The sequence below is a fragment of the Sus scrofa genome, chromosome 5, assembly GCF_000003025.6.
Source record: "Sus scrofa isolate TJ Tabasco breed Duroc chromosome 5, Sscrofa11.1, whole genome shotgun sequence".
Lineage (NCBI taxonomy): Eukaryota > Metazoa > Chordata > Mammalia > Artiodactyla > Suidae > Sus > Sus scrofa.
Window position 1 is genome coordinate 53,996,947 of NC_010447.5, and position 22,261 is coordinate 54,019,207.

Sequence of the window (22,261 nt, forward strand, 5' to 3'; positions counted from 1 at the left end):
ATCCTGAATCTCAAAATGATGTAGCCCCAGTGAGATACCAAACCAATGAAACACATGGTGAAAAGAAAAAAATAACCCTGCTCTATAGGAGTTAATAACTAAATAACTTGGAGTTCTCCCACGGCACAGTGGGTTAAGGATCTGGCATTGTAACTGCAGCGTGACTTGGGTCATTGCTGTGGTGCGGGTTCAATCCCTGGCCTGGAAACTTCCACATGCTGTGGGCACCACCACCAAAAAAAAAAAAAAAAAAAAAAAAAAAAAAAAAAGGAGAGAACTAACTGACCTAAAAAAGGAGAGAATCTTACACATATGTCCACTTAATTTTCTATGTAATTGAAGTACAAGATCAGCAGTGTGACCAGAATCAAATGTAATCCCATATTTGAGTCAGAGGAACCATAAACTTCAAATAAATTTGGGGGCACAGGTACTAATACAGATTACAAAAAGCTTCCAATTCTCCACCCCTCCCTATCTACACAACCTTTCAAAGTGGTTTTCCAACTCTTCCCTCAAAAGATGGAGTCCATTTCTCCACTCCTTGAACCAGAGCTGGCCTTGAGATTTTCTTTGGCCAATGGAAAGCAGTGCATGAAGTGATGCTGCCCCAATTCTGTTCTACCATCTCAGAAAAGATGATCCTAGACCAGCCAAGATCAGCAAAGCCTCCTGCTTGACCCACAGTTGATCTCAGACAGAAGTAAGCCTAGGTGTTCCCATCCCGGCTCAGGGGTAATGAATAAACCCAACTACTATCTATGACGACTTGGGTTCGATCCCTGGCCTCACTCAGTGGGTTAAGGATCTGGCATTGCCATAAGCTGTGGTGTACACTGCAGATGCTGTAGCTGTGGCATAGGCTGGCAGCAGCAGCTCTGATTAGACCCCTAGCCTGGGAACTTCCATATAATACAGGTGCGGCCCTAAAAAAAAAAAATTGAGTGAGCCTATCAGAAACTAGATGAATTGCTCAACCAACCCAGGGACGTGTGTTCAGTGATTATTTTATGCCTCTGTGTTTTGGGATGGTTTCTGATACAGCAATAATTGATACAGCAAGATTAACCGTATCTACTCAACTTGAATGATGTATTACATTTCTCCTTTAATACTTTTGAGGAACTGAAACCAAAAATGGTGAAATATTTCAATCTCAGGGTCTTATACAATGAGGCTGTAATATTAGACCAGGTAGGAACTGATATATACAGAAAGGATTTAGGACCCCATCAAAGGATTTTATTTCTCCTACCAATAACACTGCTTGTTTTCAATCCGGAGTTCCTTTTGCAGCTCCACTGAGAAAGGAACAGCAGCTGGACTGAAAACCATTCATGAAAGAATAACAGGGAGCCTAAATTGACATTGTAAAAATTTGGATTGTTAGGTAAATGCTCCAAACGGGCCTGTGATTCCTCTGTATAAGAAAAAAAAAAAAAAGTAGCTGATTCCCTGTCCTTTTATCATTCTTTTCTGAAATATAGAAACTTCTCAGTGTGAACCATATATCCTTCCAAATCCACAAAGGATTTCATTTCTTTCTTGCACACTGTCTTGTACCTCCTCTGAGAGTTTTAAGTAAGCTTTTCAAAGTAGATATAGTAAGTATGCATGCCTCCTCCCCTTCCCACTCTTCCGCGTAAGCATGAAAGGTTTAGTGACTTTAACTGGACTAGGCCTGTCCTGCTTTCTACCCGGTGGGGTTGTTCTGAGAACCAAGTGAGAGAGAAGGAGAGGCGGAGTATTCAGAAGGAATGTGACCTCGCCTGGCCCACTGCCCACAGCTCTTTGTCCCAGCCTACTCAAGCCACTACTGGTCATGGGCTTGGCCTGGACCAGCCAGCAGCGCATGCCTAAGAAGGCCTGTTTTTCAGCACCGTTGCAGAGCCTGAGTGTTAATATTTTTAAAATATTTCACACCTATATATTTACACAGTTGCAATTTTCTTATTTCTTTTTAATAATGATAAGAGGTTCTTTTATTTAGCCTCCTCCCATCTAATACCTTCTACAGACAATAACTTATTCTACGTTTAAATTTTTTTAAATCATAAAATATACATTCTCTGCAATCAAGACTGCCTTTTCATTGTCACTCCGGGGTACAGTATATCATATACTGTCTTCCTTATAATTCAGTTCTACCCACCAACGTAAGAGATCCTACTGTTACAATGCCTTGAATTATTCACTACCCTGGAGAATATATTCATGCTAAGTCCTGCCTTTTATCTGCAGCCCTGGACAATAGCTACTTTTTCAAGAAAGTCTTCCCTTGTGCCACTGGGTATTTCACAAATAAGCTAGTTTCCAATTCCTAAATCACAGGGCTTTCTTAAATAGAAAATATTTTAAAAACCATATATATATAATTAAATGCACATACACCATCAACAATAAAACTTATCGACTATCATGTGTAACTGTGTCTACCTTCAAGAGGTTTAAAATCTACATGAGATATTTTTGAACCACTATTAGTAGGCCAGGCATTTGCGGCTGCTTTCTAGCATAAATGACCCTGAAGTGCATTGTCTTATATATCCAATATTATGACCTAGAAAAATAAATACCAATTTCATATGTACACCATGTTTTAGTTTTTCAAAGTTTGTTTGCATAAATTACTCACATCATAAGCCTATAAATAGGTAAGAGAAGAATTACTCCCTCTCCAGTTTTCATATGAAGAAACCAGGTTTTAATAGGAATGAGCAACTTTCTCCAAGTTACATGGTTAACATAGGTTAAAGGAGCCAAGGTCTGACCCTTGGCTACTTTTCACTTTGCCAGAGTACTCAGTAGCCAGAGGCCTACAGATATGCACACTGTGGTCACAAAACAAAGGGCAGGCTCCTCTTGACCAATCTAAATGGCCAGTAAGGGCCGAAAGCATACTGTGCTTGGAATGCCTAATTTCCTAGGTAAATGCACACTAGACTCTCCACTGGGACAGGTTAGCAACCCTATTAACACTTATTTTTAAAACACAATAAAATAAGTGTGTGGGGGGGAGCTTTAACGAAGATGTAACAAAAGTACCGACAATAATACACGTACATAATCTTATAAATAAATAAACATACAATGAGAATGTATAATCAAAAACTTTTTACTTATTGGGGTGCGCAAATATCTTGAAGAACTCTACTAAGCTAACTGGCTGAAACATCAAAAATACAACTAAGTATATAATGACATAAAATTATTAAGGAAAATAACACTGGAAAAATAGAGAAAATAATATGGACGAGACAATCTGCAGAAGAGACTCAGACAACAAACAGAGAGAAGGATGAAAGGCCAAAATCAGGAACACACATGCAAATTCAAACAAGATACCATCTTTGTCCATTAGATTACTCAAAACTTAAGCCTGATAACCCCAAGCTGGCAAAGATACAGGAGATAATAATTCTGTACATTGCATGATGTGAGAGTAAAATGGTGAAGATTTTTTAGAATTTGGCCTAACTGTAAACCACAGATAAATCTGAAAATGACTGTCAAAGGGCTCCGATAGTTGATCCCACACCAATTCCCAAAGGAATTCAGGGAGTGACTGCACTGTTATCATTTGGGGCTTTCTGATTCACTATGCAGTTTTGCACAGTGTGTCACTTTCTACCACTTTCCTATTTGTGTGTGTGTGACTCTATGCACTGAATGAAAAACAGTGCTTTTAATTAGTCTTATAATTATCCATTTTAATCATTTCAATATTTTTGGACCCCACTTATGGTATTTGGCAGGATTTTACTACATTTACCAAAAGCTAAAATACACACACAGCCTAACTTAGCAATTTCACATCTAACAATCCTTTTATAAAAATATTTGAGTATGTTCACTACAACACTTTCAGAAACAAAAAAAATGGAAAAAACTAAAAGTTCAACAACAGGAGTAGAATGAAATAATTAAAGCATATTTTGCAGCTACTGAAAGAATGGTGTTGACTTCTAACCCCTAATATGAAAAGACCTGGAGTTCCCATTGTGGCTCAGAGGTAATGAATCCGACTAGTATCCACAAGGATCAGGGTTTAATCCCTGGCCTTGGTCAGTGGGTTAAGGATCTGGCATTGCTGTGGCTGTGGCATAGGCTGGCAGCTGTAGTTCTGATTCAACCCCTAGCCTGGGAGCTTCCATGGCCTCAGGTATGGCTCTAAAAAGACTTAAGATATTAAATAAAAAGGAAAAGTCAAAGAAAAGTACATACAGCTCAATGTCGTTTTGGTAAAAATAAATAAAAGCATGTAGGTATGTATGTATTAGATAAATGAAAAGAAAGGGGAGAAGAACAAACACCAAACTCTTGTTACACAGAACCTCGTTTGGGGAGCAGAACATTGGAGAAAGCATCAGCGATTCCACACTACTGTAGTAGGAGGAATAGTAACATTTTCCTAAAAGTCTTCCCTAGAATACATAGAGGTATAGTGCCTACTCTTAAATATTGCCACTGATGACACTGATTAAACTGCATGAGTTAATCCAAAGGTCTCGTTCACAACTCAGTCAAGTGCTTAAAATCACATACTCACACAAACAAATACACATACATATGAGATTATCTACCCATCCATCTACCTATCCACTCACCTACACATATAATCTTGGGCTCTTTCTTCATCATTGGCATAGCTACTTGGTTCCTCTGATCTCTGAACTCTGCTATAGCCTTTTACTCAGTTAACTGGAAAGAGCAGTCCTGGTGTAAAATATGAGTATTCTGCAAATTAATTTAGCATAATATCCCAATGATTGGTATCTTTTACTACCAGTTATATTACTCCAGTGTGAAACCAGGATGAACAAAAGCTTAAGGCTTAATTTATTCAGGTACCTCAAATTTTTAAAAATATTTGGGCTTACATTCAATGTCCTGAATTGCTTTTCATTTTAAGGTTTGTGGCTTTCTGATATGAATTCATAAATATTAAATTAAAGATGGTAAATACACCGATAAATCCACCTCTTCACCAAAGCCCTTGCAAATATCATTAACTTACCACAATCTGTTTTCCTGCTGATCCCAAAGTTAGCCTCCAAGTTCTTGAATACAGTGTTATAAACACCTATTGCTAATCAATTAGAGTTGCAATGCAAGTTGAAGCTTATTTACCATCTCTGGTTGTCCATTACATCAACAGTCTGCAACGAACCACATCTCCTGGTATTCACAGTCTTGTGCAATTTTCTCCCACTTTTTATTTTGGCTTTGGTCATGTGACTTGCTTTGGCCAAAAGGACATGAGTATACATAACGTAAGAAGAGGTTTTATAAGCACTTGCCCCCAGGGGCTTGTCTTCTTGGCAGGTTCCCTCCTAGAAGCCAGCTGCCATGTTATCAAGAAACTCTAGATGGACCACTAAGTGATCGGTGGCCATGAGAAAAGACCCTGGATGTTCCAGCCACAGCCAAGTTCTATGGGCGACCTCAGTTGCAGCACAGGGAACAGAACAACCTAGCTGAGCCCCGTCATCCCAAAGAAAGGTGAGAAACTACAAATCTTTGTTATAAGCCACTAAGTGATAAGATAGCTGGTTATATAGCGACAGCTAACTGAAAGACTAATCATCCCTGTTCCAAACAATCTGAATCACAATAACAATCCACCAGATTCTTCACTGTTATCCTCACATTTCATCTGTGCCATCAGAATATTTATGGTAGGTATGGATAACAAGGGCGCTATTATACACTACACTCTTACACACTCTCATTTACTAAGGAAAGAACATAACTGTGTACAGATCTCCTAGAGGGCAATTTGGCAAAATATTAAATAAGGAACCTTTTAAAAAGCTCATATCTTATCCCAATAATTCCAAGTCTAGGAAATGGACATGCATATAAGAATGCTACATAAGGATTTTTCTCACAGCAAAAACCTGGAAACCATATAGCCACCTAAAAATAGAAGGATGATTAAACTATTACATATTCGTAAGACAGAACATCAGAATTATTAAAACAAAAACCCTTCCGTTGAATAAATATATGACATGAGAACACAATATAACTTTAATGAAAACAGCATTCAACACAGTAGCAGCAATAAGACCCAAATCTTTAAAAATATTTACACATATATACTGAAATATTAATAGAAATTCTCTCTGCATGATGAGACTGGGTGATTTTTACTTTCTCCTTCTTTATACTCTTCAGTTTTTTCCAAATGTTCTATAATAAAAATGCATTACTTCTATAATCAGAAAGAAAGACTTAACATTATAAAACAGGTTGGAAAAAGCACACATGCTAAACAAATTTGGAATCATTCTCTGACATTTCTTTACTGAATTTTTTAAAATGCCATAATTAGATTCATCTATATTCTGACAGAATAAACTTATCAAAATAAATGTAGTACAACAGGTGAATTTTCAGAGAAAAAAAAGTTACTTTCCCTCTATCATTGATTTGTACTCTGAAAAATGGACAAGGAGTGATTCCCTATTTCTTTTCCAGACTATGCCATATTGTCTTATTTTACTAAGTTTTAAATTTTAGGTTGAACGGCTTTACAGTAAATATTTAATAAAATTAGTATATGCACCTTCAACCAGGTTCTGCAAAAGCTGTTGGAATTAATTCAATATGAAGACGAAAACTATTTTTCATCTCAGAGGCAAATTCTCTCATTTGAAGACCATATCTATCCACAGAAATAATTATGTGTAAAGAATCTTAGTCACTTGGAAGGGACTGGGGATAAAAATCTGTAGAACAGCCATGGGAGGCGTGTAGCGAACAAGTTTGGGTGGCATTAACCAAGCACTGACACTGTTTGAGGACTCTTCTCTAAAGTAGCCAGTGATTTCAGAGGAACCTGAGGAAATCCCTGGGCTCCTGGAGCAGGGGGGAGTTTTGCTCACCATGAGGCTGCACTGACACTTTACAGATGCTCAGGTTCACGGCCTTCCTGGCCCTCAGCCCTGCACATGGTATATAAAGGAGCAGCAGACCTCTGATCACGCAGTCTTCCTTATCCTGACTTCTCACGTGAACCCAGCCTTTCTCTCTAATCACAGATTCTTGGAAGGCTGGCTGATAGTAATCTTGGCTTCAGCCAAAGACGGAAAATTCCTCAAGACTGGCAGGCTAGTCTTTGCTCCAGAGATGGGCATGTGATACAAAGTGGTCAAAAGCCTTGTCTAAGATTTTTTTATTTTGGAATAGAGAAGAAAATTTATCTTCTGGGTTAAAAAGCTAAAAAAGGTGTAATTTGGGGCTGGAGGCAACTATTTTTCTGGTTAAGTGGAGAAAAGCTTTCTACAGTGAAAAACAGTGGGTGAGAAAGAGTCTTGAAGGATTCATTTGTGTCATTCCTGGAGTTAATGTGGGAAAAACAGTTTGCTTTTACTTATAAGAGTCGGCTTTGGAACATTTGCAACAATATGAATCCTGACTGGATGACAAGTGAGAAGGAGAAAAATGCCCTGGGATGTTCAGATTTGGGTAATGACTTGCTTTTGTTACAATCTATATTAGGTCATTTCAAACATTTAACTGCCTATTATGATCGGGTGCTGGAAACATAAAGGTGATAATGACACAGCCTCTGCCTTCAAAACAGTCCAGAGGGATGCCCTTGGGTGCATTTGAAATTACTGGCCACTTCACAGAATAATTTCCAAATAGCTAGGAAGCTACTTCCAGGTGGCCCAGGAAAGCTCCGAGTGGTGGTGAACCGCCTATCACCTCACTTCATGAGGGCTACTTTCTGTTTCTCTCAAGCCCCTCTACTACCCACTGATCTCAGTGGTCTGCATTTGCTTTCCTCACATTATTTATGACAGTGGATAGACTTCAATAGCTCCCTTATTCTCCAAACCATAACATCCCAAACTGTGAACGTTTCTAAATGGAAAAGGCACATACAGTGACAAGGTATGGGTTCCCGCTGTCTTCTAATAGGCCTCACAGGTTTCTGCACCATCCTGGCTTTATCCTGGATCCAGTCCCCCCATCAGTCCTCTGAGCAGACCCTACCTGTCTCTTGGAGGAGCATCAAAGAAGCCAAATTTGAGAAACAGCTAATTTACTAATTTTGGGATAGATAGATGTCACATGAAGAGAATATTTAAATTTCACAAAGAGCCACATTATAAGGGTTTTTTTGTTTTGTTTTGTGTTTCTTTGTTTTGTTTTTTTTGCCACAGCATGTGGAAATTCCCAGACCAGGGATTCAACTGGCGCCACAGCTGCGACCTGAGCCACAGCAGTGGAAATGCCGGATCCCTAACCTGATGAGCCACCAGGGAACTCCATAAGGTTTCTGAATAGCATGGAATTAAGTTAACTGTCATCAATTAACAAACATTCATCAATTAACAAACATTTATTGAGGAACTACTATGAGAAAGGCTCAGCCTGAGGAACTAAAAGCACAGCAATGAACAAGACTGCCCTTGGAGTTCCCATCATGGCTCAGTGATTATCAAACCTGACTGGCATCCATGAGGACATGGGTTCTACCTTAGGCCTTCCTCAGTGGGTTAAGGATCTGGCACTGCCATGACCTGTGGCGTAGGTTGCAGACACGGCTCAGATCCCGCATTGCTGTGGCTGTGACATAGGCCGGTGGCTACAGCTCTTATTAGACCCCTAGCCTGGGAACCTCCATATGCTACGGGAGTGGCCCTCAAAAGACAAAAATAGGTAGATAAATAAATAAATAAATAAAAAGTACATTCTAGGAGTTCCCGTCATGGCTCAGTGGTTAATGAAACCAACTAGGAACCAGGAGGTTGCGAGTTTGTTCCCTGGCCTCGCTCAGTGTGTTAAGGATCCAGCATTGCCGTGAGCTGTGGTGTAGGTCGCAGACACAGCTCGGATCTGGCATTGCTGTGGCTGTGGCATAGGCTGGCGGCTACAGCTCCGATAAGACCCCTGGCCTGGGAACTGTATATGCTGTGGGTGTGGCCCTAAAAAGACAAAAAAAAAAAAAAAATTGAAAAAGTACATTCTAAATATACTTTTTGTAAAATAAGGATCAAGGGGTTTATTTAATGTCTCCTCCCCCAACCCACCCCACACCCCCGGAAAAGCTGTTATTATTAAATCAATGCTACTGATGATCACTGACAGTTCAAAACAAATATGGTAGCTATACCATTAAAAATGTAATCATAATCCTGTTCAGTGTTAAAAAGAAATACAAGGCAAGAATCTAATGAGGGACAGAACTTAATGCTGGCAGGGCTCTATCAGGCCCTCAAAGTCTCATCTTAACACAACAGTCAGAGTGACCCTTTCAGAAGGTGAAGCCAGATCACGTGTCTCTTCTGCTCAGACCTGCAGTGGCTTCGTATCTCCCTATGTGACAGCAACCAACGAGGCCCCCACACATGCTGGCCCTTCCTGCTCCAGTTCTACCTTCTTTTCCCCACACCCACTCGTCATCACTCCTCTCCTGACCCTCCAAACCTTGCTCTATTTTTTTTTTCTTATAGCATTTCTATGTACTTACATTCTATAAACTTCACTTATTTATTATATTTTCTTTGTCTGACAGTCTCCCACCATCCCACTCCCAGAAGGGTACAGTTTTGTGGTCTATTTTGTTTAATGATGTATTCTAATCACTACAGCACGTAATTATGAGTTCAAAATACATTAAAGAGAATTGAAAGGAAAAAAATGCATCAGTGAACAACCGATTAACAGGAAGACTTTTCCACTGGGACTGAAATAATAGTCAAAATCAGTTGGCCAAGCCTTGCTCTCTATTATATAGTAGAGAGTAAGTTCTGCTGCAGTTTTTCTCCTTTTTCTAATTTTCCACATCACACCAACCCCACCCCAAGTCTTTCTTTAGATACGGCAACACTTTCACTCAGGATGTGGTCCAATCTCAAGTCCAAGATGCTATTTATTCTTCATCTTTCAGATGACTTTGCACTGCTCTGAATTTTCAGAAGAAGACGTATTCCTTATGTTTCTGAGAAAGGCCTCTTTCATACTGGGCTGAAGCCTTTCAATACACTTGCTCAAGGCATGATGTATATACTTCACAGCGCTTATCACTCTACAATTATGCATTTGTGATTACGTTATTACTGTCTCTCCCACTAATTTAACTATAAGCTCCTTAAGAGTATGTGGCACACGTACTCAAGTATTTGCTGAATGAATAAGTGATGGATGAATGTGACATCCTTGGCTCGGATCTACATATTCTATGGAGATAATGAGGGAGCATGCTGGGGAGAGGTGTAGGAGGTGTGTTTCTTGTTCATGAGGAACAGAAGATAATGTTGGGAGTCCTTTGGAAAGGCCAGATTTTAGCCACTGAAGTGGTATGTCCTCTCAAGATAAGCAGCTTAAAAACCAAACCATCATTAACACCTCCACCTAGAGCTCCCTTATTTTGGTCAAGGGTACCAATCATTCTTTTAGCCACTCAGACACAAAGGCTTCTAAGTAACTTTCCACCTCTCCTTCTCTGACAACCTCCCAGCTCAGCAAGGCTCCCAGGGCCTGTCAGCTCCTCTTTAATATCTTTGATCGATGGTCTCCTTCCTTTCTTTCCTGCTGCTATCAACTTAGTACAAGCAAGTAACTCCCAGATTATAGCAACCAACCCAGAATGGGTCTCCTTGGTTCCAGGTTTGCCCCTAATCCATGCTGTCTATATTAAAATCTCTCTTAAAACCTTCACTTTGTGCCATTAATGCTACACCAAAAAATATCTGCAATGATTTGTCTAGAAACAAAAATCTCAGCCTGACATTCAAAGGCCAGACACAGTAAAGCTCCAAACAGCATTCCTAGTCTGACTTCCCATTATCCTAGCATTTTCTAAGTTAACATCACTTACCAGCAGGATAGTTATCACTATTCATCACATGCATTATGTATGTCCCCACCCACCATAGATTTATCTTACTAGTCATCTATATCAGCCCATCTGAATTCCCTTCATGCCCTTCAGGCCTAGCTCAACTCCTGCCTCTTCCTTCAAGCCTTTCCAGGACAGCCAAGACTAAGACACCTCTTTCACCTCTGATTTCTTAAGACACCTGACAGACAACCAGCATCATTTTTTACATTAACTCCAATTTACACATACACATCTATACATGTAACTTTCCACCATGAACGCTAACTTACACATATGTGTTACAGAAAAATGGAAAGGTTCCAGAAAAGAGCATGGGTCCACAAATGCTGAGAAACAAACCCCTTCTTCCATAGGACAGAAAGAAGACAGGGTTGTTCACATCCTACCAGTCTCTAAGGCTTCCACATATTTGACTCTTCCAACCAATTTTATCTTTTTCTACTCCCCATTTCTTCCTCCTTCCTAAACATATACCAGCTTTCAGAATAAGGAAAAACCAAAGAGGTCTATCCACATTAGGAGAAAAATTATTTGAAGCACTTGAGTTGTGGGGTCTCCTCTTTTTCCATCCTGATTAACTCCTCTAGAGCCTGGAGGCCCAGCACCGTCAGCACAGACACCATTTACTCCGAGTATCAAGAGGCCAGGCAGTAAGCTTACGTGGCACTACAAGAAGACACTGAGCAGGCCTGTTCCCAAGCAATGGTCCGTGGTCCTGGGGCTAAAAAAGACAAGACCCCAAGGTAAAATTCACTATAGCTGGGGAGTTCCTGGCACAGCAGGTTAGGGACCTGGCATCGTCACTGCAATGGCTCAGGTAGGTGCTGTGGTGTGGGTTCGATCCCTGGCCCAGGAACTTCCACATGCCACGAACACGGCCAAAGAAATAAACAAAAACTAACAACAACACTATAGTTGGAAATCTTGGCACCCTCCCACCTTGAAACCTAAATACACTTTATCACTTTATCACTAGAATACTGTCATTTGTGGTAAACTTTCCTAACAAAACTCTTTGCGTTTCCTTTATGAAGATGCCATTTTAAAATTACATTTGTCTTATTTTGTTGTTGTTGTTTTAACGTCTGTATTTCCTACTAGACCGTAGACTCCAGGAAGGCAGGGTCTTATATCCCCAAACACCTAAAACAGTGCCTAGCACTTACTAAGCACTCCCGAGTAGATGTAAAAGAATCACTGGATTCCAAGATTCTCTTAATATAATACTAGTCCTAAGAGTAAAACTATAATAAACTAGTAAAACTATAATACAGGTTTTTAGAGAGTTAAACAAGCTTTTACTTGTAGGTTGGTCTTTGTCTCTTGTTTCCATGAAATGATACTTCTAGTTCCAAGTAACTATTTATGGAGGGATACGTGATATAAGACCTGTCTATATGGCCCTGTATTTTTAGGTCTAGAGGGGTTTCAGCCCAGAGACTTTAATTTCAATGCTAGGGACTAAAAGAGAAGCTATATGACCCTTAACCTCTTTAAGCTTCAGTTTCATCATGAAAAAGAGGGGGAGGGTGGATAACAAAAGGCTACTGTGAAGATTAAATTCATTTAATGCTGTGTTGAAGCACCTCACACTAGAGTCCATGTGCCCCATACCTTCTCTCTCTTTTAATACACTGAATGTCTTTCTCTATATTACAAACTCCTTGAAGGCTGAAACCATGGTTCACAGTTGTATCTAATGATCAGCATAAAGTACTTTGTACATAAGGATTACTTATTCCAAAAACTCTGTTATGAACATGAAAAAGTAGAACAATGTCCATGAATTGTCCTGAAACATATTGCTTTATCCAATTATAAAATTATATAGCACTACTGTGCCAAACAATTTAAATACCAAACACATTGCAAAGTATTCTAATATTCTCATGGCAGTTATGTTCCCTATCTTCACTCATAGTTTGAATTGTGATAATTTATGAAGAAACAGATTTTCATCTCACTTGCAACCTTAAATGGCTATTTCATACTAGAATTCCCCTCACTGTAGGTTAGTTTGAAATTCTAAGCACACATTACATACAACTATCACAGATACTAAAATGAAACCTCATTAGTCAAAAATCAAAAACTGCTTTATTTGCATATCTAAGGAAAAGTTCAATTTTCAGAACTTAAAATTTAAATCAAGAAAAAAGCAATATAAAAATATACCACACAAATTTACATACTATTTTATTACCCTGCAAAGATATTTTTGATCCCCAAACCTGCCACATAAGACAATGACCTTTGAATAATCAGAACAAAGTTTCTTACTATTCAGAGAGCATTGTTTTAAGATTTACTTAACACTTTAAATTAACCATCTTAAAGCTATGAAGCACAAAGGAATAGTCAATGACACATCCATTTGAAGCTACCATGACCTGTCATTACAGAGTCATTAAGTATATTTTCAGGGAGTAAGCAGAAAGCTTTATAACCTTCAAATGTGTAAGATTATCTCTTGTACTTTACAGGCTAAGTTATTTGAACATTTAAAGCTATACTTTAAGTTACAAAATCACTGATAATGTTCATCATTCTTCCTAAAGATAAAAAGCATGATTTAAGTCTTAAAAAGCAATATGGAAACAATAATCAAATTCAAATTCTGTGTATATGTATTTACACATATACATACAAGTAATAAAATAATTTAGAGGCTGGTTAGCTTAAGGCAGCTTTTCTCATAAAAAAAATAAAGCTAAACATCTATCTTTACAATAAAGAACTGATTTTCAAATATTAACATTTTCTGGCCAAACGGATTTATTTATTTATTTTGTCTTTTTGTCTTTCCTAGGGCTGCACCCACAGCACATGGAGATTTCCAGGTTAGGAGTCTAATTGGAGCTGTAGCTGCCAGCCAACGCCAGAGACACAGCAACGCGGGATGTGAGCCATGTCTGAGACCTACACCACAGCTCATGACAATGCCAGATCCCTAGCCCAATGAGCAAGGCCAGGGATCAAACCCGCAACCTCAGGGTCCCTAGTTGGATTCGTTAACCACTGAACCAGGACGGGAACTTCTGGCCGAACTGATTTAAAGTAAAATACCTTCTCTATATAACATATTCTGTTTCCTAACTGTAAATGTTCATGAAAGAATGAATTTCAAAAACTGTATAAAGTAAACTGATTGTCCAATTCGAATCTATCCAACTGTCAACTCTGACCAGGTCTTTTCATTAACATTGGTTAGTCAGCACTGTTAACTGTGTGATCCAGCTCTCCCTCAAAGGTTTAAGTATACAAAACACAAAATGCGGTGACAGAAAGAAAACACAAACGCTATGGCTCTCCTTATCTCAGATTATCTACAACAAAGCTTAAAGAGATTAAATGGTTAAGCCAGATAGGAAAGCTAAGTAACTTTCCACATTTCCCACTTCATCTCTTCTTGGCACTGTGAGTTCATTATTTTGTAGAATACTGTAAATTCCCAGAATAGTACAAAAGTCGAAGAAATCTGAAGAAATCTGAAAGCGGGCTGGAATTGAGACGTCTCCTTTCCCAGCCAGCCTAATATAAAGATGTGAACACTGAGCTCCAAAGTGTGAGAGGGTCCTGCCTTAAGACTCCTCCCCACAACAGTGCTCTTCTTACTGCCCAGAGATGCAATCAGTGACGCCAAAATATTACCCAAAGATAAACTCTTCTTGAAAATCCGCCATTTGGAACCAACTCAAATAATCTGAGAGTTAAAGGTACCTCACTTGGGAACTAAAATAGAAACAGCTCTTTTGGTCTCCCTTCTTCTCTGGGAGCCTCCCAGGAACACAAGATTAGGAATAACAAGAGGGGTTGATGTTATCTTTTATTGGCCTCTCATCTTCCCTCTTCCCATGTGAACAAAAACCACCCTGCTCACTACATCACCGCTCTTTCTGATAACTTATTCAATAATCCTTTCTTAATTTCAAAAAGGACCAACAATGAGAAATATATCCACCAACAGTCATCACTTTCCTATTTCAGACCCCATCCTTTCTTCTCTGAACATTCTAAATATAGCTCATGTTCCTTCTGTTTCTCATCCTGCTGTCTCTGCAGACTCTAAGTTCCAAAGGCATGTTTCTGTTATTTTATTATGTGATGTGACAATGGAAAGAGTAATTCTCCTGACTATATCCATGATTATAATGAGATTCAGACATGGTAACATGTGAAAGCACTTTGTAAATTGTTAAGTTTAAGATAAAAGTAGTGCCCCTATTATTCTAGAATGATCATGCATCCCCAATTGCTCCTAACAACATAAGTAAAAAGTTTCTAGGAAATTAAGAGCCTATATTAGAGCTTTAACTCATCTTCAAAGGAATCAGTCTTCTGATAGATCCCAGAAAGGAAAAGCAGTAGCACTTAACATTCAGCAAAGCATGTATTTGTCAATGGTTAGTTTATTTAAAAGATGTTTAATGAGTGTATATTTCTATATAACATGCTCAATTTTAGAACAAATCACTTTCATGCTATAAATTCTTTATTGCTATTTTTGACAGAATGATTGGCCATATATCAATAGGACACGATTAAAACCCAGTCACTTAAAAAATGTATCCTGAGTTAAAATAAAATTATTACAGCTTTCTTAATATTGTCCTCATTTGCATGAGAAACAAACTTAGGCCAGACACTCAAATAAGATAATTTAAGTCAACATAAAAGAAGTTCTAATCAAAATGGCTAGTAAAACCAGAGAAAACTTGGTCTTCCTAGCAGCTTAGTTCTAAATTTTAAAACATACATATTCAGCCCGCACAGAATAACATTTTGTACTGTCAAATAAACATTCATCTAAGAACGTACACATTCACAGAAATTAAAATGTTATCAAGAATTGGAGTGTTACTCCTATTCTGGAAGATCAACTAAACTTAATGTATAGTAGTTAAAATTATATTGGATAAAAATAAATGAACTCCATTAAACACACACATACACAACTGTTTTTCTTCAGAAATATCAATACTTTGTCCAAAAAAAGAAGCATCCCTTTTCATGGCAATACAAACTCACTTTAATTCAAGATGAAAATTACCATTAAAAAAACATACTTGATGACTCTGCACTTTACTCATATCTTTATTGTTTAGGGTATCTAATAATGCACAGCACAATCTCCAAATAAAAGACGTAAATCAAAAATACCCAGAAAAGGACCACATCATGAAACTATACTCCCCTGCTATATCTTAGTTTTGCTTTCTGTACTTCTATATTCAAAAGCAAGCATTTCTAATACCTATAAATATCCTTAACATCTTATATAAATATTATTCTAAAAAATGTTAAAACTATATAGGTGGCTATAATTTCATGGAATTACAGCATCATATTTAAAATGGCACTTAGTAAAGTAAAATGTCTTACTGGGCCCAATAAAACAGAGATACCTTTAGCTAGGTACCTGTTATTAATAAATGACTGGCATCCCAACAAAACCTTATATGTAAGCATCCTCTTTCAAGCCTCAGTTCCTTAAAATTAAACAAAAAAATCTGAAACAGCAAAAACAAGCTCTTAAGTAAACAGTTTCTAATTTAAAATGAAAATAAAACTACCTTTATTTCCCTTGAGGGATAAAAATTTTCCTACTTAATGCTAACCTCAAAGATTGTGTTTGTCTCCAAGTACTATCAAGCTAATTCTGAATAGAAACTAGTTCAATATTCTATAGAATTAATTTAAAGGTTAGGACTGGTTATTTGTCTCTTGTAAGCTCTCCTGAAAGCCTTTTATTTAAACACAAATGCCAGTAAAACATTTAGATATATATTTTTTAAACTTATATGTATTTAAGGAAACCGAGGCAAATTACAGTGCTCCAACAGATGTCGGTGAACTATTCAGTATTTGTTTTTACTTTCAGCCTGTCATTGTTCACCAAACTGTAATCTAGCTTTACATCACTTTTGCTACTTATTAATAGCTCTGGTCAAAACACACACAGAATGCGCTTAGAAAGAAAAAAAATAATAACACCCTAAAAACAAAATATTATAATGCTCTATCACACAAGAATATATACAGAAGCACCAAAAATGCAACTGTGGCCATAAATGATCTAATCTAAATCAATGAATGTTCAGGCAAACAACAAGAAAACTAAGAGTGCCATCTTTCTCTCAAAATGCCAACATTCATAAAGCCTAAAGTCAATGCTACATGATAAACTGTAAGGAAGATACCTACACATACAACTAAAGGTTATTCATAACATTCAAATTACCAAGAGACAAAAAAATCATAAATAAAAAACTCACTTTATATAGTATCTTGCACCTTCAAAAGTATATGCTTCTTCCCAGCCAGTAGGCAAATCTAAAAAACATATATTTTACAATTAGTATTACTTCAACAGAAGAGCAAAGTAAGTTTCAAACCATTTTAATTATTCATTTTCATGATCAGCTATTTTCATTTGTTAAGTAGGTTTCTAAAAATTTTAGAAAGTGTCAAAAAAAAATTTTTTTAAAGTGTCAGACTGATAATAAAACTCACAGTGGATATAATACCATTTTGGGGAAAAATGGCAATTCAAATTTAAAGCCACCAGTAAAGTATCAACAATATCAGAGATTATCTGACATAATTGCATACTTTGATCAGAGTGGAGAGGAACTACGCCCTGGCATCCAAAAAAAAAGCAAAGGGATGCTGTCTAATTCTGGATAAATACCCATGAGGGTAGGCCAAAAAATCCCCCAAAACCAAAGGTAACATGGTGCCATGAAAGGCAGCATGAAAGGTAACACCCACTTCTTCCTAGCTATGTTGTGTCTCTTTTAAGACTATACCTTTCAGCTACATAAGGACATCCATTCAGGAAGTGCCACTGATAAGAAAGAACTTCTTAAGTACTTAATTAGGGGTAAAAAACCTGACATCACATACTTATACATGTGTGTTTCCACAGAATTGACTTTAAGAGATGTTAAGTCTCAAGTAATGATCGGGAATAACAGGTGAATTATGGTAACATTTTGTGCTATGCATTGCTTACAAAGGACAAGTGACTTGGAATTAAAAAAAAAAAAAAAAAAAAAGGCTGATGTGTATAGAAGTCAAAGCCAAGTGAACCAAACCAGAAAAAAAATCAAGACCATCTCTCAAAAAAAAAAAAAATATATAAATTTTTCTGAGGTGTGAATGTTATCAAAATCTGTGGGGGTAAACAAGGTACAAATTTACATATTTATTAAACATAACCAAAATAAACATGAAATAATTCCAGGAGACGATTAGGCTATATAATCTAAATATCATATTGTCTTTTGCGACGTATGTTACCCCCCATAAGGCAAAGAGGCCATCAAAGTTGAGGTAGGTTATACAAAACACTGAAATGTACATTGAAGTCAAAGACTGCACCAGGGAGTGAAATATGACAGTGTATTAGTCAGAAATGTCTTAAAAATGTAACCTCATCATGCTTGTTACACCAGCTTTCCCTTTCCTCCTCCACCTTTTTGCAAATTTGGAGATATTAGTCACTTCACTGAACCCCAGAACTGAACAGAGAAAGCAGGCTTGTTCAAGATCCTGGGAACTTGAAGAGATTCAAAGAATCTCAGAGTAGGAGAGGAAGTATCCTAGAGGGCAAGCTCTACAGGACTGCTGAAGCCGGCCTCACCTTCCACCCAAACTGTTCTCAAGCCTTTCCAACCACCAGAAAGAGAGGCAGGCCAGGAAGAGAACACATGTTACACGTTTCAAAGACAAACAAGTTTCAAGAATATACACAAAGAATGACAAAAGAAAGCCAGACCAGCCCTGAAGCTCCAATCAGCCCTTGGCCAGCTCAACTCACATGCAGCATTCAAACAAGCTACCAAAGGCACGGGGGAGATAGGGTTCCCCGCCAGCCATCTCCATTCAGGGCACCGATCCCCACACGCTGGACACCCTCTAGCACGCCCACCGTTTCCCGGCGGGGCGTGCGATCTCGGGGCCGCCGCCGGGGACTTTAAATCTGGCTGACCAGCAACTGCAGCTGCAAATGCCTCCTCCGACCCCGGCTACTCCTCCAGTGGTAGGAAGGAAAGCGCCCAGCTTTCCTGAGCCTCTAGATCCTCGGAGAGGATCGAAGCACCCCCCAAACTGCTCTCCTCCTCCAGCAGCCACCTACCCACAAGTCCCACCTCGGAGGAGGAAGCCGCACGCAAGGGGGAGGATGTGGATACGTTCTCCCGGCGGACCAGTGGCAGGGTCCCGGGCAGCAGGGAGGGGAGTGGAAAAGGACTTCCTAAAGGTGGAAAGGGGTGAAGTGGGGTGCCGGGGGAAGGGGGAGGGATCGACAGAAGGATTCAAGGTGGCTGCGGGAATTAAAAGTCAGATCCAGGTTTCCCGGGAGGGGGGAGTCGGCCACCCTAGGGGGGTGGGAGTGACCGGGTTGGGATGGGGGGCAAGTGGCCACCAAACGCGGAGGAGGGGAGGCGTCCAGAGACTCGAGGGAAGTAACGCGGCGGGGCCCCCGCGGCTCCTCTACCTGCGGCCGCCCCCGCCTGCCTCCGCCCCGCCTCGCCGCCTCCCCGGGACCGCGGCTCGGGGCAGGTTGCCGGCAGGAGGCTGGCGGCCCGGGCTCTGCCGCCTCCTCCCGGCTGAGCCCAACTCCACTCGGGCCCGGCCGGGCTCCGCGTTACCTGTGCTCTGCCGCCGGTGCCCAGTGACCACGGCCTCGCCGGTGACGGGGTGCAGCCAGGTGGTGCTCTTCGCTTCCTCGCTGCAGGGGTGAGAGAAGGGGCCGAGACGGGGCGTGAGTGGGGGCGCGGGAGGAGCCCAGGGGGCCGGAGCGGCACAGACCGGCTCGCTCTCCCCGTGTCGCCCGCCTCCCGCCTCCTCCAGGCCCCCGCGCCGTCCCCGGATCTTTACTTGATGAAGAAGACTCGGCCGCCCCGGGTGATCCCGTAAGTCCAGGAGCGGGGCAAGGAGCAGATCCACTCCAGGTTCAGATCCGCCGCCATGTCTGATCCCCAGCCGCTGCCGCCGCCGCCGCCGCCTTCTGCTGCCGCCGCGGCTGCCGAGGGAGGAGGGAGCGAGCGAGCGAACGAGAGAAGGGAGCGCGGAGCGAGCGCGGCCGGAGCGAGCGCGGCCCGAGCGCGCCTTCCCGGCCCGGCGCGCCCCCGCGCGCGCCCTACCGCCTCGGGCGGCGCCCGCCCCACCGCCCCGGCTGGGTCGGGCCCGCGCCGCCGCCCCTCCGCATCCTCCGCGGCCGCCGGCCGGCCGCCCCGCCGCGCGCTCGGGGGATGGGCGAGCGGCGCCGCGCCCCGCAACCAGACCCCTCCCTCCCGCACCCTCCTCCGCCCCCGCCGCCGGAGCGAAGGTTCAGAGATCGATTTTTTAAAAAAAAAAAAAAAAAAAAGGAAAAAAAAAAAGCCACACAGAAAAAACGCGTTCTGCTCCTCGGGCTTTGCCTGAAGGCTTCACAGCCCTGAGCGTGATTCAAAGAGAGTGTAATCTACGCTCCCCTGAATGCTCTCTCTTTAAAACAACAGAAAAACAGCATCTGAGCTTTGTTTTATAAGAGCTATTGGATATCCAAGAGGTTAAAAAAAAATATATATATATATATACACACACACACACATACATATAGCTTTAGAATAGAGAGCTGTTTTTGTTGAAGCACACGGAAGGTCTCTCCTGTATGTGTTCTGTGTACCAGATATCAAAGATTTGATTAGTTGCGGTGAAACCCATGAAATATGAGTGGATTCAGGCTTGATAAAACAAGTTTGCCTCTTCCTAGATCCCTTAAATCATATAATGTTTTGTAAAATACAAACTTGTCTTTTTTCTTCTTTTTTTAAAGATTCATTTATTCATTAATCTGGGTTTCTTTCTCCTATCTTGTAAATTACAATAATGGCTAACTTTACAGAGTCTTTGTAACTGTGTATGTTAAGTCCCCACAACAGCCTATAGATATAATCCCCATTTTACAGATGGGAAAAATAAAGTTTAAAGAAACAGAACTTGCTCAGGGTCACAGTACTAAGTGGCAAAGTCTGGATTCAAACTGGCTTTAATATTTCAAAAGTCTGTCTGTATGTAATTACATTCTATGCCTGTTTTAAAAGTTTTGTCCCCTCCCCACCTTGGTTCTTTGAAAGAGAGAAGGGCAGATTTCACTGCAACTAAGCTCTCCCTTAACACCAGCTAAGAGCACCGGACTCCTCATTGTTTGGTGCTCAGCCACACTTGGAATTGCTTCTGCGTCTCTGCAGCAAGATGACTCATGCCAACAGGATACACAGCTCACTAATATTAGTACTACTTGTATTCTTACAGCACTTTTTTCTGACCAGTTTTTCGGGCCTCTGAAAATATCTTGCTCATCTTCCCAATTGCCCAAAGAGGCAAATAATCTTTTTCAACTGTTATGGAAATTAAGGCACAGAAAGGGTAAATGACCTTGGACAAAGCCAGATCCAGCACCTTAGGTGGGGCCTAGAGGAGAATGCAGTTTCATTGGACTTTTTCTCTCATACTCTAATTCCCCAAGGCCATTCTGTCTTTGGTGAAAAGAAGTCTGCAATTACTGCTATGATTTTCCTGTCCATCTGCATATACAGGGAAAAAAATAACACTTGAATGTTTTTCTCTTTTTCGTTCCCTTGCATTCTCTTCTTTTCATTTCATTACTTCTTGACATCTTATCTCCTGCCCAGTCTCTGGAAAAATGAGGTTTTTTAATCAATGAATAACTAGCAGGAAATGTTCCACATTACCATCAGTGGTCACAGGATGTAACACAGCAATAAAAACAGGAGCTATTGACTTTATATTGGGCTATATTACAGATTTTAAAATCTAAAGTAAATCTTTATATTCTAATAACTTTAGAAATCTAATCCCTGTTAGTCCAATGATAAAGCATTGATTTTTTGACTACATACTGCTGTGAAGTTATTAAGTTGACCATATGTTGTATGGGGATTCCTTTTAGCTATGAATCTTTGATTTGCAAGATTCATTAGTACAAAGCATATTTTAAAAAGTGATAGAGGAGTTCCCGTTCTGGCATAGCGGAAACGAATCCAACTGGTATCCATGAGGATGTGGGTTCGATCCTTGGCCTCGCACAGTGGGTTAAGGATTCAGCATTGCTGTGAGTTGTGGTATAGATCTCAGACGAGGCTCGGATCCCATTTTGCTGTGGCTGTGAAGTAGGCCAGCAGCTGTGGCATGGATTTGACCCCTAGCCTGGGAACCTCCATATGCCATGGGTGCAGCCCTAAAAAAAAGCAAAAAAAAAAAAAAAAAAAAAGTGATAGAGATTCACTTAATAAAAATGTGTATCTTAAGAAATCACATTATCAGTGCTTAAAAAGTAACCTAAAATCTAAAATCCTAGGTACAACTGAATAAAATTTAGGAAAGGCAGTA

The 22,261-nt window shown here is 40.1% G+C and overlaps 1 protein-coding gene across 13 annotated transcripts in view; it reads right to left on the reverse strand.

The window, feature by feature from the left end:
- PLEKHA5 (pleckstrin homology domain containing A5) overlaps positions 1-20,033 on the reverse strand; it is a 256,164-nt gene extending 236,131 nt beyond the window's left edge. For 5 of the 13 annotated variants that reach the window (XR_002344092.1, XR_002344091.1, XM_021092285.1 and 2 more), the window contains exons 1-3: positions 19,745-19,969; positions 19,516-19,595; positions 17,137-17,194 (exon numbers count right to left, since the gene is read on the reverse strand). Coding sequence is in view for 10 of the 13 variants with exons in the window: in XM_021092285.1 (XP_020947944.1) it covers positions 17,137-17,194; positions 19,516-19,595; positions 19,745-19,836 (230 nt within the window). In the remaining 3 variants the exon portion in view is untranslated. Of the gene's footprint in view, positions 1-17,136; positions 17,195-19,515; positions 19,596-19,744 lie in introns of all 13 variants that reach the window. The other 8 variants (XM_021092272.1, XM_021092266.1, XM_021092270.1 and 5 more) reach the window with 4 other exon arrangements.